Raw genomic sequence first — 14748 nt, forward strand, 5'->3', positions numbered from 1 at the left:
TGTAAATTGAGAATCATATTCTCCCTTTTAACTGTCTTACATTATGTGGGTTTCTAAAACGGTGATACATAGACAGAACCAGATACCAATTTGTTTTGCCATGTTATTTATTGCACAAGTTTATACTGCACAAGAATATTATATCACGAGACCGTGTAGTGCACTAAATAATATTGCAAAACAACTGGTATGTGGTTCTGTATTTATTGCATACTACCTTTCTGTATTATGAATAACAAAAGTTCAATTAATTAACTCAACTTACTTCGTAAAGTAGGTTGAATTTATGGAATTGACGGAACACTGAGCGTCCTGGCTAGGGACATGACATCATTCCTGGCTAGGGGGCAGTGTAGCCCAGTGGTAAAGCACTTGCTTGATGTGCAGATGGTTTGGGATTGATCCCCATTTGTGGGCCCATTGGGCTATTTCTCGTTCCAGCCAGTGCACCACGACTGGTATATCAAAGGTTGCGGTATGTGCTATCCTGTCTGTGGGATGGTGCATATATAAAAGATTCCTTGCTACTAATGGAAAAATGTAGTGGGTTTCCTCTCTAAGACTGTATGTCAAAATTACCAAATGTTTGAGATCTAATAGCTGTTGATTAATAAATCGATATGCTCTAGTGGTGTCGTTCAACAAAACATACATTTTTTTTTAATTCCTGGCTAAGGACATGATGTCATTCAGGTGAACATGTACTACGCATGCAAGATTTTGTATCACACGTACACATGTGTTCAATGAAATATATTTTTTATTGCACAGTCAGAATTGTCTTTATTACTACAGTAAGATTAAATGGGCATGTAATAAAATATATAATCAACTGATATCATCTGTACCACATGATGGCTTTATTATTATTTTATTTGTTTGGCTACCAGACACACACGGACTCTTCTTTGCGGAGATTTCTGCGAGCGTTTGGCGATGTGGATCCTGCATTCAAACAGCTGCTGAAGTGCAACAAGTGGAGACACGAGTATGGGGTTGAGAATCTGTCTCCGGATGATGACGACATCCTGAGGGAAATCTCCATCGGGAAAATACATATACTGAGGAACAGAGACTCACAAGGAAGGTAATTCTCATTAGGCTGCTGTCCACAGTGATAATTCAAACGACCTGCTCCAATTGATGCTCCATCATTTGTTAGGACTATCTCCTGTATAGTCAGCATAAAAAATGCATATAAAAGGCCTTATTTACCTTTGTTTGACCGGCCTCGGTGGTGTCATGGTTAAGCCATCAGACATAAGGCTGGTAGGTACAGGGTTGCAAGCCAGTACCGGTCTCCCCCCCCCCCCCCCCCCCCCCCCCCCCCGAGTGAGTTTTAATGACTCAGTGGGTATGTGTAAGACCACTACACCCTCTCTCTCACGGAAATAATTTGAAATGAATTAATTTATTTGACATCCAATTGCTGATGTATTTTTTTGTGCTGGGGTTTTGTTTAAAAAAATTCATTTGTTCGTAAGATACCTTTTTCTGCTAATAAATAAGAATAATTTATGTGGTGGCAGTGCATTTGTTCTTTCTAGACAAGCTGTTTTATGCTAGATGCAAAACAACCATATATTTTAAAATAAAGTTTATTTTCATTTGGTTTCCTTTACAATCCTTTTCTTTTCTTTTCTTTCTCTACCCTTTCCTTCCCTTCTCTTCTTCACCCTAACCTTTTCTTTATTTTCTTTTACTTTCTTCTTTCTTTTTTAATTTGGACAAATAAAACTAATAGTGTGGTTAAATAGGCTCGTCAGAAGCTAAAAAATACCGGGAAATTATAATTTTACATATTCAGTCATTTCCCCAAATAATAAAGTTGTATGTTCTTTTCTTTTTAATAAAATTTTAAATTAAAAAAACCCAAACATTCTCTCTTCAGAAATTATTGTTAATTAATATGTTACATTTGCATACATGATATGTAATTCAAATCATATACTGTATCCATATAATGAAATACAATAGAAAACTTAGCAAGACTAAAATATTCATTTCATGATAAATCAGCAATAAAAATATTATATTTTGTATAGTGTAATACACATATCATCATTATAAAACAGATGGCCTCATAAACATTTTATTGCTGTATGTACTGTACATGTACTAACAAAATAACCAACATTTCATAGTGTGCTTAACACATAAAATTATGTAATGGAGAATAAATGAAAAAATGTGTAGATGCTAAGAAAATATTCTTGAAAATTCAAACTTTGGAATATATACAGTATTCTCTAACGTAGTCTGTTCTTCAGTGTAAATATGTTATCAAGATAAATTGCAAGGAATATTAATTAATAAAATTAATGATCCATTTTTACAAACTCCTTTTAGCTTTCGCTTAAAAATTGCTGACTGAATGTATATATATATATTTTTTTTTAATATCCACTTTCATTTCCACAATTTTACATCATCTCATTTTTCAGGTATTTTTTTCACAATGTGCTATATGACCAATTTATTCAGAATTTTATGCTAATAAATGTTAATTATTGTCTGGACATGATAATGGTATTTTCTAACATGTTGCCTGAAAATAGAATGTCGGTCGATGTGCTTGCTTTAATTGTTCAGATTTATGTTACAAAAATCTAATTAGATTCTCCCGATTTCCATTTGTGGGAATGTGAAAGAAATCAGATTCCTGGGTATTCCTTTCAAAAATGAGCCCTACAAAATGATAACTTGTATGCAACAATCTTCTTTATCCATTACAACCGGCCTCGGTGGCGTCGTGGTAGGCCATCGGTCTACAGGCTGGTAGGTACTGGGTTCGGATCCCAGTCGAGGCATGGGATTTTTAATCCAGATACCGACTCCAAACCCTGAGTGAATGCTCCGCAAGGCTCAATGGGTAGGTGTAAACCACTTGCACCGACCAGTGATCCATAACTGGTTCAACAAAGGCCATGGTTTGTGCTATCCTGCCTGTGGGAAGTGCAAATAAAAGATCCCTTGCTGCTAATCGAAAGAGTAGCTCATGTAGTGGCGACAGCGGATTTCCTCTCAAACTCTGTGTGGTCCTTAACCATATGTTTGACGCCATATAACCGTAAATAAAATGTGTTGAGTGCGTCGTTAAATAAAACATTTTTTTTCTTTCTTTTATCCATTACAGGGGTGGGATTTAGCTCAGATGTTGGTATAATTGACTGATTAAAGGCAGGGCTAGCTCCGGGTGAGCTAGCCAAACAATTCGCCAAATTGTTTATTAAACTTCAAAAATTGCAGAAACTGTCAGTTATTTTCTGGAAAATGTCAATTATTACATGAAATTATTTCACAAAAATAAAATAAAATTCGCCAACTACTTTCAAAATTCGCAATTGGCGAATGTCAATGCTAGCCCTGAAAGTACTCAATTACCGAAGTGTGTTGAGTTGCAAGATAGATTGCCCTCGATATGCTAAGTTTTCTCCCTATCCCAACCAGTGTCCCGTGACTGGTATATTAAAGACATGATATGTACTGCCCTGCCTGTTTGGGAAATAATATGAAACAACCAGGGCCCATATTGTCAAAGTAATCTTAGCCGACAAAATCGTCAAACCATGGTAAGCTACCCGGTATTATGTCACTATGGCGTGTGCTGTAGTGACTTTACAACCTACAATGGTTTTACGATTTTGTAGTGCTAAGATGGCTTTGAAAATAGGGGCCTATACTTTTTTAGGAGTAGCCTATATGGTAATTTTAACAGTGGATTTCTCTTGAAAAAAAATCACCATATGTTACACACCAAATTATAAAATCCACTAGCCATGGGATCGGTGATTTTAAAAATTTACTACCACAATTAAAAATTCACTAGCCCTACTTTACTTCAAGTTAATACAATTTGACTAATTAATAGTCAACAGAAATTATGTCACCTAAAAAGGGAGATAGAGCTTAAAAACACTAACATTGGTTGGTGGTGGTGGGGGCAGGATATTCATATTTACAAAATAGACTTAACTGCAGCATTTGACTCTTGTTTTTTCTCTAGCCGTCGGGCATGGTAGTAGTAGTTATCTAGTCCAATGTTGAATATCATTAGCCATAGGAGTGGGACTACCATAATCTAGAAGCCCTGCTACCAAATAGCCATAGTTGAAAAGGTGCTGAGCTATGTGTCTAAAACCAATATTTTTACCCTTTTTAATGTCAAATTAAATGCTTGTTTTGACACTGGCCTAATTTGTTTTTTTTAACTCGGTCCTGTGTTCACAACTATGGATTTTGGAATCACAACTGTGAAATAACTGAAAAATTATTCAGTTATAACTGTGCAATAGGTGATGTCAGAAGAGTAAATAATGGTTAACACATTGACTGTTTTTCCTGGTTTGTTGAATGTAAATTAGGATTTTAAACGGCTTCTCTTTTCTTTTGATATTTTTTACAGACCTGTGATATACGTCATAGCCCGGAAACACAATGTATACGAGAGAGATATAGATAAATTTACAAAATTCATAGTCTATATTTTGGTAAGTACAGTTTTTAAATTTGTACGGGTGGGATTTAGCTCAGTTTAAAGTTTGTTTTGTTTAAGCAAGCACTCAACTGACTGAGCTAAATCCCGCCTCTCAGTCGGTTGAGTGCTCGCTTGAGGTGCTTGCATCGCAGGATCGAATCACCTTGGTGGATCCATTCAACTGATTGTTTTTTTCTCATTCCAACCAGTGTGCCAACTGGTCACAGGCTGGGGTATGTGTTTTCCTGTCTGTGGGAAAGTGCATATATAAAAGATCCCTTGCTGCATTAGAAAACATGTACTGGGTTTCCTTTGATGACTACGTGTCAGAATTACCAAATGTTTGACATCCAATAGCCGATGATTAATAAATCAATGTGCTCTAGTGGTGTCATTAAACAAAACAAACTTTAACAAACAAAAAGATTGTCATTATAATACATACATGTATGTAATCAGGCTGATTCAGCAAATCTTAGATTTTGGGTCAGAAGCGTAAGACTTATAAGATGGAATCCCAAAATATTTATATTAAATCATGTTTAGTTTTTTCTCGTTCCAACCAATACACCACAACTGGACAGAGGCAGTGGTATGTGCTTTCCTGTCTGTGGGAAAGTGCACATAAAAGATCCCTTGCTACATTACGAAAATGTAGTGGGTTTCCTCTGAGGACTACAAGTCATAATTATTACCAAATGTTTGACATCCAATAGCCGATGATTAATTAATGTGCTCTAGTGGTGTTGTTTATAATTCTGGTGGAATCCTAAAACCCCCCAAATAAATTCAGCGTCTGGTAGCTGTACATGTTTTAAATCTTCACCTAGCTTTCTGAACAGCAATTAATGTATAGATCTGTGGAAACTTTGCAAATGTCTCGAGTCTAGATTTTATAAGCATAGACATTGATCATCCTGATGGCTCGAAATACTTTATACAAAACTGAGAAAATGTATACCTTTGAAATAATAGTCAGTGACTTCTAATTACACCTAGATTATGGTTACGAAATTATGTATGTATTTTGATTCTCAAATATAAAAAGATCATGCTCACTTGATATTGCCCATTGACTTTGATAATTTCTTCCTGTCCCAACCAGTGCTCCACGACTTGACATCTGAGCCTGTGGTATGTGCTGTCCTGTCTGGAGGAAAGTGAATATAAAAGATCCCATGTGGCAGAAGTATTTTTTCCCACTCTATTCTGTCATTGAGCAACCATGGCAATTAACAACGGCAGTTTGCAATGCTGTAGACATTGCCAGATTTTCATGGCATTTATCTTACTATGGTGAATCCATTCAACTGATTGGGGTTTGTTTTCATTCCAACCAGTACACCACAACTGGTCAAAGACCATGGTATGTGCTTTCTTGTCTGTGGAAAAGTGGATATAAAATATCCCTTGCTTATTAGGAAAAATGTAGCAGGTTTCCTCCGATGACTACGTGTCAGAATTACCAAATATTTGACATCCAATAGCCGATGATTAATTAATCAGTGTGCTCTAGTGGTGTCGTTAAACAAAACAAAGTTTTTATCTTTACCATGACACTTTCAATTTTCTTTGTCTAGTTAATTATGTATTTTTGTAATACTAACAGATTAAACTCCTCTCTTACACATAATATTAGCCACAAAACTGCCATGGAAAATGCCATGGAGACTATTGCCAGGGTTGTTGAGGTATTATTAAACTTATTTTCCTTTTCTTTGAAACTGTGTATTTATATTAATTGTGGTTTTCTGTTCCAGGAAACTGCTTGTAAGAAATGTAACGAAGAAATCATCGACAACTTGTGCATAATATTTGATCTGAAAAACTTCAGTCTGAGTTGTATGGACTATCAGTTTATCAAGAACCTGATATGGTTGTTGAGCAAGTACTATCCCGAACGATTGGGCATTTGTCTAATCATCAACTCACCTATGATGTTCTCAGGTTGTTGGGCCATTATTCGTCCATGGTGAGTGTATATAATTATACATTTAGTTACAGTATTTAGATTTTGTTAATTACAGTTACACAGATATATAATCAGTTAGATGTTGTGAAAGTATTATAATATTTAATGATTGTATTATAGTCATACTGTCAACTCATACATGTATATGATGTTCTCATGTTGGGCCATTATTCATCCATGATGGGTATATATATATATATATATATATATATATATATATATATACTCTTCAAAAAAAGAAACTCAAAAGGGTACAAATGGGTTATAACTCCGATTTTATGTTTCCTACCGGTTCATGCTTTGTGAATATAAGGTCATTGCATGTCCCAAACACATTCCCACGGTTACATTCGATAAAACGCAGCTACTGTACAATAAAGTTCCAAAATGTGAATATTCGCAAAAACGCAGCCACGTGCAAACCATGTCACCACTGCACGTGCGTTGTCTGCATGTGCAACATGAACACTGACAGTATAAAAGTGCAGGGTGTTCGCTTGCCTGGCCTCTGTATCTGGCCGACAGTTGACAATCCAGGACATGCCACGTCTCAGTGAACCGCAGAGAAACAATGCCATCGGCCGACTAGACGCAGGCGAATCCAGAACGGCCGTTGCCAGGGCATTCCATGTGTCCCCAAGCACCATCTCCAGACTGTGGGACCGTTACCAGCAACATGGATCAACACGTGACCTCCCTAGATCCGGTCGACCACGGGTCACTACCCCCGGGCAGGACCGCTACATCTGGGTACGCCACCTTCGGGAACGATTGACTACTGCCACCTCCACAGCCGCAGCAATACCAGGTTTGCGCAGGATATCCGACCAGACCGTACGGAACCGCCTACGTGAGGTAGGAATCGTGCCAGACGTCCAGTTCGAAGTGTCATCTTAACACCACAACACCGTCGACTCCGACTGCAGTGGTGCCAGATTCATCGACAATGGCCTCAACTGCGATGGAAACAGGTGTGGTTCAGTGATGAGTCTCGATTTCTGCTCCGACGTCATGATGGAAGATGTCGCGTGTATAGGCATCGTGGTGAACGTTATGCGGCAAACTGCGTGCAGGAAGTGGACAGATTCGGCGGGGGTAGTGTCATGGTGTGGGCAGCCATCTCACACACTGGCAGAACTGACCTGGTCCACGTGCAGGGCAACCTGAATGCACAGGGCTACATTGACCAGATCCTCCGGCCACACATCGTTCCAGTTATGGCCAACGCCAATGCAGTGTTCCAACATGACAACGCCAGGCCTCACACAGCACGTCTCACAACGGCTTTCCTACAGAACAACAACATTAATGTCCTTCCTTGGCCATCGATATCACCGGATTTGAACCCAATTGAGCATCTATGGGACGAGTTGGACCGACGCCTCCGACAGCGACAACCACAGCCCCAGACCCTGCCCGAGCTGGCAGCAGCCTTGCAGGCCGAGTGGGCCACCATCCCCCGGGACGTCATCCGTACTCTGGTTGCTTCAATGGGCAGGCGGTGCCAGGCAGTTGTCAACACACGCGGAGGCCACACCCGGTATTGACTCCAGATGACCTTGACCTTGGTGGTGTGTCCTATCACTTACTCACAATAGACTAGAGTGAATTGTGAACAATCCTGCAACATTTGGTAATTATCGGACTCACCATTCAATAATTAAATCAATTCTCCAAATGTTACGACAATGTGGTTTTGCGTTTCTTCTTTTGAAGAGTATATATATATGCATGTAGTTGCTGTACTTAGATTTAATTACTTACAAAGATTTGATCAACTGGTTGCTTAGAAAGTATTATTATTCTGAATAACTGTGTTATTTATACCATCAACTCATCTGTGATGTTCTCACATTGTTAGGCGATTACTTGTTCATGGTATTTGAATATATCAATATATACATTTAGTTGCTATATTTAGAGTTTATTACTGACACAGATTTAATCGATTGGTTATTGAGGAAGTATTATTATTCTGAATGACTGTGTTAATATCATACCATCAACTCATCTATGATTTTGTTCAGACTTTTGAGTTATTATTCGTCCATGGTAGTTAATATACATTCGTACATGGTAGGCTTTCTTACATACCCATTGAAAAAAATGGTAACAGAGATTTTTGGTATCACATAGCAAATTCCCACCTGTGGTATATCAATTTGGCTGCTCTATGATGATGAGGTCAGCGATGACAAAATAGATGACAGACTATATATGCATACATTTTGTTTAGGTTGTTATATTTAGGTAAGTCATTTTACCTTGTTGAATATGGTAATACTAGTTTGGATATAAACATGTATATATAGTGAGGTTTTTTGGGGTTTTTTTTACATATGGTTTGTTTTATTACTATGCACCTGTTCTGTTGATTCATAATATGTGTTGTTTTGCTAAACGTTTTTGTTTTTTTCTTCTCTTGTTTTTCTACTTTGATTATGGCGCAAATTCCATTTGTCAGCAATCTATATGTGTACATGTAATCTATAATGCATAGAGTGACTGAATACACAGATACACACATGCAATTTACTCAACCTATTTGCATATCCAGCCAGTGCACCACGACTGGTACATCAAAGGCCATGTTATGTGTTATCCTGTCTGTGGGATGGTACATATAAAAGATCCCTTGCTAATCAAAAAGAGTAGTCCATGAAGTGGCAACAGCGAGTTTCCTCTCTCAACATCTGTGTTGTCCTTAACCATATGTCTGATGCCATATAACCGTAAATAAAATGTGTTGAGTGCATCATTAAATAAAACATTTCCTTTCTTCCTTCCTATTTGCATAGAATGGAATTTGTGCCTAACTGTATTGGTTATCTCTTTGACAGGCTAAATGAAGTAACGGCTCGCAAAGTGACGTTTGTATCCGATATACAGCAGCTGTGTCAGTACATTCATCCCGACGCCCTGCCACCAGACGATTAGAACAGAAAGTCACAAGACTTGGCAGCTTTCCACCTCATTCATCTCACTCAACTAGCGATGTCATTGTCACATACAGCGGATGAACATTTCTTCTTAACATGTCAGTTTTAGCGCAACTCACAGCAATGCATTTTATCTGTTGAAACTAGAATTGTATTTTGTAAATTAACATAAATTTTGATAAGTCACAGCAACACATTTGTCTACTAAAATTAAATATATGAATTATATTTTATATTTGACTCACAGCAATGCATTTTATCTGTTGAATTGGAATTGTATTTAGTAAATTAATATAAATTTTGATAAGTCATAGCAACACATTTGTCTGTTAAAATTAAAAATATGAATTATATTTTATGAATGTCAAGTAACAGCAACAATTTTTGTCTTTTGAAATTAGAATAAGTATATTTTATTAAGTAATAAATACAATTGTAACATTTTAAGTTATCTATTGAAATAAAAAATATGAATTATAGTTTATAAGTAATCGATAGTAATTGACAAATCACAAAAGCAGATTTTATGTTTAAATTAGAATTATATTTTTTAAAGTAATATAATTTTTGTTCTTGTTTTTTTGCTAGAGGTCTTATAATACATGTACTTAATACTGTACATTTCAAAACTTTAGTCATCTAATCAAGTACTTCCCAAGGAATACCAACTTTAGTTCTGTGATAAATAATTTGGAATATATTTTTTTTTTTTTTAAACTACCACATGCAGTGTTCCAAGAATGACAGTCATAAGTTACTTATTGAGATGATATTAATAACATCTCTTTGCATACTTCCTCGTTTGGACAGGGTCTGTATGTAGCTCAGTGGTAAGTTCTTCGATATGTAGTAGGTCCTGCTATTAATATTACAAAGACTATGATATACAATATCTTGTCCTGTCTTTAGGAAGATACATATATGAAATATATTATTTAGTAAAGAGTAGGCTATTTTAATTTAGGGGCCAGTCACAATTAATAACAATTTCTGGGGCACAGTAGCAAGTAAGGAGGGCATCGTTGACACTTGCCGTCATTATGATGGTTAAATTCAAAACCTGCCATTGAAAAATCAGTTTAAAAAAAAAAAATTTACACATCTAGTAGAATACCACATAAGATTACTTTTTGTATGATCTATTAAAACATACCACTGGTTGCTTCTGTCCCATCCTGGATGGAAGAGTTAATGGTAGTCAGAACTTTTGCCCATGATGTGTGCACTATAACAGCTTGCCCTGAATGTGTACATTAAACAACTTGAACTTGCTCCTAGGTGATGGAGTGGTTACCACAACCATATAATCCAAAAGTTGAAGTTAATTTGTTTTGTTTAATGGCACCACTAGAGCACATTGAAAATTAATCATTGGCTATTGATTGTCAAACATTTGATAATTTGGACCTGCTACATTTTTCCATTAGCAGCAAAGGGTCTTTTATATACACATTCCCACAGACAGAACAGCACATACAACAACTTTTGATATACAAGTTGTGGGGCGTTGGTTGGGATGGGGAAAAAAAAACAATCACAGAATATGGGTCCACCGAGGAGTTTCGATCCTGTGACCAAAGCACCTCAGGCAAGCACTCTACTGATTGAGCTAGATCCTGCCCACCATACTATCCAATGAAATTAGCATGATCAAAATTGATTGCTGTGTGACATAAGTTAACCTATATTGAATGCTATATGCTAGATGTTTATATTTATTTTAAATCTGATTTTTGAGGATATGTAAGAAATACAATATTAATTTTAGCTTGTTGATTAATGATAAGATAAATGGATTCTAACAGCCACTCATTTATTACTTTGTTTTATTTATCAATAAAAATAATCATTATACAGAATTGCATATTGTATCTCTTACCTCGAAAATGTTTTCAATTTGTTCATACATTTTAACTGTTTGAATGTTAATTAGAGGGTTTAATCTGGTTATGAGGAAAATGATGACTGGTTCCATTTAAAAGTTTTAAGAGTTAATAAATTGTCATTTATTAATGAATACAAGTACCTTTTAAAAAAAACACCATAAGTCAACGTTTCATCATCTGTACCTGGTCTTCAATGAACATCAATAAATAAACTTAAAAAGTATCAGTGATTTTGGTACAATTCTTGGATAATTTCGAAGCAATAGGTTTTCAAACTGTGAAAGAGAGTTTTGGAAGTATTGCATATCAAACTGTGTGATTTGTTGTACATGTTAATTAATTTTAAAGTGTGAATACCAAAATATATGTGTAAAATTCTAGTAAGATATAATGTGAGTTTAATTTGTTTTGGGTGTATGCATTTGTGATGTATCAATTGCATGTTCCGATTGCGATAAATACTATGTTATCAAACTACTGGGCATATGGAAATAGTGTTTCAACAATATTGATTCAAAACTGCGATAAATACTATGCTATCAAACTACTGGGCATGTGGAAATAGTGATTCAACAATTTTGTTGATTTACCTCTAAAAATCTTTGAAACAATCTTTGAAACATTAGACAAAAAGCATGTATTTATTTCGATCCCAAATTAAAAATCATTTTCTTTTAACAAACAGCTTATCTTGATCAGCTTAATGTTTCAGGCATTTTTGTGTATTTAAAAAATCAAAACAAATATTAAATATTGTAAAAGGACAATTTTAAACAAGATAATTATGAATGTATTTTACATTGTATATGCTATTAAAAATGTTTTGATAATTCAATGGACATAATTGTCATATGTATTTGATAATTCAATGAATATTGTTTTCATTATAATATTGCTTTGCCATCGAGTGCTGTAGATATAAAGTGAAATCTGTTGTACCATCATTAAAATATTAAATTATTATTATTATTATTACTACCAGTCAAACCTGTCTAAATTGGATCATGCCTGGGACACAATATTTATTCCAGTTAGACAGGATCTGGTGTTTAGAATGTTTGCGTTTTAGAATTTTGAAAATTCAAGACCATAAAATTTGGCTGGTTTTGACAGGATTCCAGTTTGTTCAATGTCTGGTTTAGAAAGGTTTCACTGTATAATAACTACAAGTGAATATTTAATCACTACCCATCTTGTCAGCTATCAAAGGTTGGGGAAAAATGAAACAGGTGAATCAGAGAGAAAAAAACAAATAGCTGCCATAACCAAAGAACAGCACAAAGTTGGACTGCATGTACAATAAGTTTTGATGTTATGGTTTTCTCATTGGAGTAGAAAATAGTGCATATACCGATACAGATCTAGAATGTTTTGCAAGGGCAGTGTTTACATGCAACTACTTACATGGAAGTTTTATATTATGGTGCAGTGAATGCACTTTTAAATTAGTGGAAATGTTTGTTTTAGTCATGACTGGAACAGGGTCCAGACCCCCCTCGTATCCCCTAGCTCCTTGCCTGCATACAACATGTATCCCAGCCTCATTAATCCCAGTGAAATATTAACAGAATCCATATTCAAAATGAACGCTATATATTTTTTTCAAATGGAATATTTTTTATTATATTCTGCTCCCCATCTTAGAAGTGCAGCTGAATTGTTGTATTTTGTGATAGTAACCTGTCATACACTGAATTTGTTTGTTTGTCATCCAAATTATTGCCCATTATCCATGTTTCTATGTACACTGACTTAGGCCCGTTTTCCATTAACGTGATTTTATGCACGTTTGCATGCACAAGTTTATTGATACAGTGCATATACACACAATTCTACTTATGGTTATTGTAAGTTTTTCAGTGTGGTCATTTCATAATTAATTTACTTTCGGCTTAAAAGTACTTCGATGATGTCAAATTTTTAATAGTAATCCACTTGCAAAAACAGATACGGAAAAGCACATTTTCGGGTGCAGAATTGCTTCAATGGAAAATGAGCCTTAGTTTTTGCAGTTTATTTCCATGTTTCTACACTCATTTATGGCAGTTACAGTCTTTGCTGTCTCATAGCCTACTGTCTGTATTGTAACCTTTGTAACCTATTGCTTCATCTTATTAAAACTAGTTCTACCTTTTAATTGAACATATTTGGTTCATAACTTGAAGTGTCACCGATTTTTTTTTATCATGTCACTACCTCTATTTCAGGCATGAACATATCCCTTTTTGTTCTAATAAAAGTATGAACTCATAATATTAACTAATCTTACTTTTTTTATTGGAAGTGATTTATATGTATAGTTAAAGAGACAGACCCTAGTTTTTACACACTAAGTCATATTTTTCACTATTAGAGCCATTTATGATCATTGAAATCAAACATTACTTATATTTTATTGTTTAGATTGTCCATTTCCATACAACCGAAGTGTTTCTGGTCATCCTAGTGTTTCTAATAGCACGAAGTGCATTTTTCATATTTATAAAAATGCACGTGTGTCTGAGAAGTAATGATTATGGAGTCGTGTTTTATTCTTATTTTTAAGGGTATTTCAACATCACAGATTCTGTTTCACTCCGTTGTATCAAAAATTTGTTACAGGTTTGTAAATTAACCAAACTTAGTGTCTATTTTTAGGGGTTGAAACTAGTCTAGGTGAAAAATATGCCTTAGTGTTTAAAAAAACTAGGGTCTGTCCTTTTAAATGCCATAATCTGTTGTTCGCCCATTAGCTAATTAATGTTCCAGCCAGTGCTCTACAACTGTTGTAACAAAGGCCAAGATATGTATGATCTTATCTGTGGGATGGTGTATATAAAAGATCTCTTGCTGCTACTCTCGGCAAACCAAGTTCCAAAATTATATAGCTCCCCTTTTTTCATTCGGCTAACAGACTAAATCACGCCAAATTTCCTTCATTCAAAATGCGCACCTTTTCCCTTTGGCATTAATCCTACGGGACATTCCAAATTCCATAGCAACCAACCAACCCTTCGCCTGCTACTGACCTCGGTCGGGCTGCTGGTGCTCTCTTGCACCTGCCAGTGCAAGCGGTCCCTTCTCCACCCACCCCAACCTTTCCTGTCCTGGACAGAGGAGCTGGCTGAGGCCGGCACCTGTGCCCATGTCAGGCGTGCACTAAAACAGCATGCTCTTAATGTGCACGTTAATCCCTATAACATAACACATAATCGAAGAAAGTGGCAGCATCAGGTTTCCTCTCATTATCTGTGTATTCCTTAACCATATGTATCCATTACAAATAAAAAGTGTTGAATGCGTCATAAAATAAAACATTTCCTTCATTCTTTAATCGGTTGTTCAACATACTGCTATTCTGGCAACATACTGTCATTCTGGAATAATATTTGGATTCTTGGTGTGCAGGGTCCGAGAATGGAAATGAATGTTTTGTTCAATGACACATCAGCATATGTTACTCCTACCAAATAGCAGCAAGGAACCTTTTATATG

General features: G+C 35.8%; 1 protein-coding gene across 2 annotated transcripts in view; it reads left to right on the plus strand.

Annotated features, from left to right (window-relative positions):
* LOC121376353 (CRAL-TRIO domain-containing protein C3H8.02-like) overlaps window positions 1-10832 on the plus strand; it is a 53609-nt gene extending 42777 nt beyond the window's left edge. For both annotated transcript variants that reach the window (XM_041504201.1, XM_041504200.1), the window contains exons 5-8: window positions 891-1087; window positions 4406-4490; window positions 6238-6449; window positions 9290-10832. In XM_041504201.1, coding sequence (XP_041360135.1) covers window positions 891-1087; window positions 4406-4490; window positions 6238-6449; window positions 9290-9386 — 591 coding nt within the window. In that variant the 3' untranslated portion in view covers window positions 9387-10832. The remainder of the gene's footprint in view (window positions 1-890; window positions 1088-4405; window positions 4491-6237; window positions 6450-9289) is intronic.
* The last annotated feature ends 3916 nt before the right edge of the window (window positions 10833-14748 follow it).

The sequence above is a fragment of the Gigantopelta aegis genome, chromosome 6 (genome assembly GCF_016097555.1).
Source record: "Gigantopelta aegis isolate Gae_Host chromosome 6, Gae_host_genome, whole genome shotgun sequence".
In the NCBI taxonomy this organism is placed as follows: Eukaryota; Metazoa; Mollusca; class Gastropoda; order Neomphalida; family Peltospiridae; genus Gigantopelta; species Gigantopelta aegis.